Below are 4,250 nucleotides of genomic sequence, written 5' to 3' on the forward strand. Positions count from 1 at the left end.
CCGGTGGTGAAGAAGGTGGAGCAGATGATCGCCAACAACAACAGCCTGAACCACGAGTACCTGCCCATCCTGGGCCTGCCTGAGTTCCGGGCCAATGCCTCCCGCATCGCCCTGGGTGACGACAGCCCCGCCATCAAGGAGAATCGGGTAGGTGGTGGACAGGGAGCGAGACCGCTCCTTGCTGGGGGAGCTGCTGGGGTCCCCAGGGTGTCTCTCTAGCAGACCGAGCAGAAGAGTGCAAATGTGTGGAGTAATGGCATTTTGGCAGGATTTGGGGATTTTTTTCTGACTTGATCTTTACTGGTTGAAGGGTATTTGATGAACCCGTGTACGCGAAGCCATTTGTGCAAGTAGTCGTAGTTTTTGGGAGAGACCGAACATGGGCTATGATTGGAATTTGGTTTTTCCTTCATCTTTTGATGGTTGCCCCACAGGAAACTGAAGTCAGATAATAGACCACCTTTCCTGAAATAAGCTACTGGCTGGGAATCTGCTCTGTGCCAAAAAGTAACACGAATAACTGGAGTCTGTAACTGTAGAAGGCATCGGAATGGGCCTGAGCGCTGAAGAAGGTTGAAGACCACTGGAAGGGGAGGATGCCCTGGCTGGGCAGCACGTCTGGGATCCTATCTCACTCTTGCAAGCGCCTCTGTTCCCGGTGCACCGATAGCAAGGTTGACCTGGGTGGACCCTGCTGGCAACTCTCTCTGTTGCAGATTGGAAGCGTTCAGTCCTTGGGCGGGACAGGCGCTCTGCGTATCGGCGCGGAGTTTCTGAGGCGGTGGTACAATGGAAACAACAACACGGCGACCCCGGTCTACATCTCTGCTCCGTCCTGGGGTGAGTGCTGTCGTCAGTGCTGCCGCCTCCTTGCAGGGAGCCCTGTGCGTCAGTGAGCAAGGGAGGCACAGCTGAGCTCCTTGCAGTGCAGGGGCATGGGTAGCAAGAGGGGGGCCTTCCTCTTGTGGGTAAAGGGAGTGTAAGTGTCTCCATCGTGTATTTTGGTGACATTTAGGGAGATACTAGGGCTGGAGAAGGTGGCTTGCTGGAGGTGGGGCCTGCTTTTCTGAAAAGTGATTTCTTTCCTTAGAGAACCACAACTCTGTGTTTGTGGATGCTGGCTTTAAAGATATTAGAACCTACCACTACTGGGATGCTGCCAAGAGGGGTCTGGATCTCCAGGGGCTGCTGGATGACATGGAGGTGAGTAAAACTGGCATGGGACTGGCTGAGCTTGGTGCTGTGCTGTCAGCAGCCAGCTGGGCTCTTGTGTGCCGTGCCTGGAAGTGGATCTCTGCAAAAGAGACTGACGGTGCCCAGAGCAGCTCGGGGCCTCTCTGTCTGCTGTGGGTGCCCGCTCTCGTCCGAGTGTGTGACCAAGATCTGCTCTTTCCTCAGAAAGCCCCAGAGTTCTCCATTTTCATCCTCCATGCCTGTGCACACAACCCAACGGGCACAGACCCTACTCCCGACCAGTGGAAGCAGATTGCTGCTGTTATGAAGGTATGGGCTGCTGCTGGGGCTAAAGTAGCGCTGAGGGGACAGACAGAATCATAGAATAGTTTGGGTTGGAAGAGACCTTTAAAGGTCATCTAGTCCAACACCTCTGCGGTGGGCAGGGACATCTTCAACTAGATCAGGTTGCTCAGAGCCCCGTCCAACCTGACCTTGAATGTTTCCAGGGATGGGGCATTTACCACCTTTCTGGGCAATCTGTTCCAGTGTTTCACCAACAGATCGTTCTTGAGCCAGCTGGAGATGGGCTGTAGGGAATGGCATGAGACGTGGCAGGAGCTGGAAGAGTCCCGCAGAGCAGGTGTTGAAGGGAGAGGCTGACAGGATGCTGGTTGTCTGTGCTCAGAGGATAGAAGCATCCCAGTTCTGCTCGTACCTCCAAGTTCTTGCTTTCAAACTCTGTGGCATGGGCTGCAGTGAGGTTTCTCATGCTGGAAAGATTCTCCATGGGCACTTGCTTTACACAGGTGCTGGATAGTAGGATATAAGGTAGTGCATCTCTGTGCCTGTGTCCTCAAATGCAGTTTTCTCCTGCATTTAACCTTTTCTTGACCACTTTAGTCTTCCTATTCCTTCACCACAGTAGAAAGAAAATATCCCAGTCTGGTGTTGCCGGACCATGTTTCCGTTGTATTCACCCGGAAGATCAATGGTCATTTTTCCCTTCTACGGGGACAACGGGGGGTAAAGTGAAGGTTGTGGGGAAAGGGTTTCCCTCTAACACTGTTCCTCCTTGCAGCGCCGGTTCCTGTTTCCGTTCTTCGACTCGGCGTACCAAGGTTTTGCCTCTGGCAGCCTGGACAAGGATGCCTGGGCTGTGCGATACTTTGTCTCCGAGGGCTTTGAGCTCTTCTGTGCACAGTCGTTTTCCAAGAACTTTGGGCTCTACAGTGAGTGTCTGGCAGTAAGCTGGCCCAGTAGTATCATGCCCAGACAGATGGGGCTGGCATGCTGGGGGGTGGAGAGAACTCTGCTTTGCCGAGATGTGTGGGACCAATGGCTCATGTCTCTTGGCTTGTCCACAGATGAACGTGTGGGGAACCTGACTGTGGTGGGGAAGGACGCAGACAATGTGCAGCGTGTGCTTTCCCAGATGGAGAAGATTGTGCGCACCACTTGGTCTAACCCTCCCTCCCAGGGAGCACGCATTGTGGCAACTACACTTACTTCCCCACAGCTCTTTGCCGAGTGGTACGTGTCGCCAAGGCTGGTGGGAGAGGGAAAGGGGGGAAGCTCTCTCCCTGAGTGCCAGGCTTGGCTAGATGGTTTCCAACCAGACAGGTGCCTGTCCTCACCCTCTGCTTCCTGCCTGCTGCAGGAAGGACAATGTGAAGACGATGGCAGATCGGGTCTTGCTTATGCGGTCAGAGCTCCGGTCTCGCCTGGAGTCCCTTGGAACCCCGGGCACCTGGAACCACATCACAGAGCAGATTGGCATGTTTAGCTTCACAGGGTTGAACCGTAAGTACCAAGCGACCTGGTGAAGGGAGGATTGGGTGAGGACAGTTTTGCTGGGGCTGAACTGGGCTGAAGCAGTCCAGGCAGGAATCTCTCGGGGACCTCACTGGAGTCCTGGTATCACGGCCTCTGTGGCTAGCCTGGGATGAAGCATCAGGCAGCATTTTAGTGGCTAGTGCTGGAAATTTTCTGCTTGTGAAAGATTCAAGCAGCTCTTACTGGTTCTTTGGGCTTTTCTGAGCTTTGGGGTCACTGCTCTGACCTGATGTCCAATTGTTTCCCCAGCTAAGCAGGTGGAGTACATGATCAAGGAAAAACACATCTACCTGATGGCTAGTGGGCGCATCAACATGTGTGGCCTGACTACCAAGAACCTGGACTATGTGGCCAAGTCCATCCATGAAGCTGTCACAAAAATCCAGTGAAGCATATGAACAACCAAACTTACATGAAGTCACCAAAGCTGTAGTGCATAGTCCGAGTCTTTCCCTGCTCACGGCTTACCCTGTCCCATACCTCTTGGGGTTTAATAAAGATGGGAGCAGTAGCTCAATCAGGGATGATCATCTTTTGACCTTTTTGAAATACCCCTTGCAATATGGTAAGCCAGTGCCCCCAGGAGGGTGGAGGCAGCATGAGGCATCTTGGCTCTTGTTTGGCTGACAGCAGCCTGGTCTTCAGGCACTTAGAGCTGCATCTTTAGCACATCCAAATCAACTCCATGTAACTGATCAGTTTGATCTAGGCGAAGTCTGGTGCCAGTGCAATGCGCTGTGGGATAACAGCCCCATCAGCTGGGATCTCGTATGGCTTGTGAGCTAATGTCACGCGGTAGTATTTTGGGGAGGGGCGAAGCTGTTGCTGTCTTTTCCCCACCGGGTTCTGAGCCTTATGCGAGGAAACATTCATAATTGTGATAATTGCTTCTTTGTTGCTGACAGGAAATTAAACCTCCATCTCTGAACTCTACTCCTGCCTTGTGTGATGTCATGCCTTCAGGCTGTGCGAGCCTCTTCCCAGGCTGTTACAGTCTCAGGATCATGGTTTGTCCACTGGGTCTTAGTTTGTTTCAGGGTTTTCCCTTTGTCCTTTGTGGTGTGTTGCATCTCTGATGATCACAGTTGCTACTGATGGGGCACAGTCCTATTGGCATAGTATAGTTTAGAGCTCCCTGTGACCAGTTCCTCCCATGTCCATCTTGTGTTCTTTCTGTACCCCTGCCCTGTGCTGTCCGGCCTGTCCTGTCTATCTGTATGTGCTTGCTTTCTGGATGGTTG

General features: G+C 52.8%; 1 protein-coding gene across 1 annotated transcript; it reads left to right on the forward strand.

The window, feature by feature from the left end:
• Positions 1-3: 3 nt before the first annotated feature.
• GOT1 (glutamic-oxaloacetic transaminase 1, soluble) lies at positions 4-3,941 on the forward strand (the record flags this gene model as incomplete). The annotated part of the gene is made up of 8 exons (XM_009582468.1): positions 4-147; positions 717-840; positions 1,091-1,203; positions 1,399-1,503; positions 2,255-2,405; positions 2,541-2,706; positions 2,834-2,976; positions 3,259-3,941. Coding segments are annotated over 8 exons (1,086 nt in total), but the record flags the coding sequence as incomplete, so codon positions are not given.
• Positions 3,942-4,250: the final 309 nt, after the last annotated feature.

Source organism: Fulmarus glacialis, unplaced genomic scaffold (genome assembly GCF_000690835.1).
Source record: "Fulmarus glacialis isolate BGI_N327 unplaced genomic scaffold, ASM69083v1 scaffold21807, whole genome shotgun sequence".
Taxonomy (NCBI): Eukaryota; Metazoa; Chordata; class Aves; order Procellariiformes; family Procellariidae; genus Fulmarus; species Fulmarus glacialis.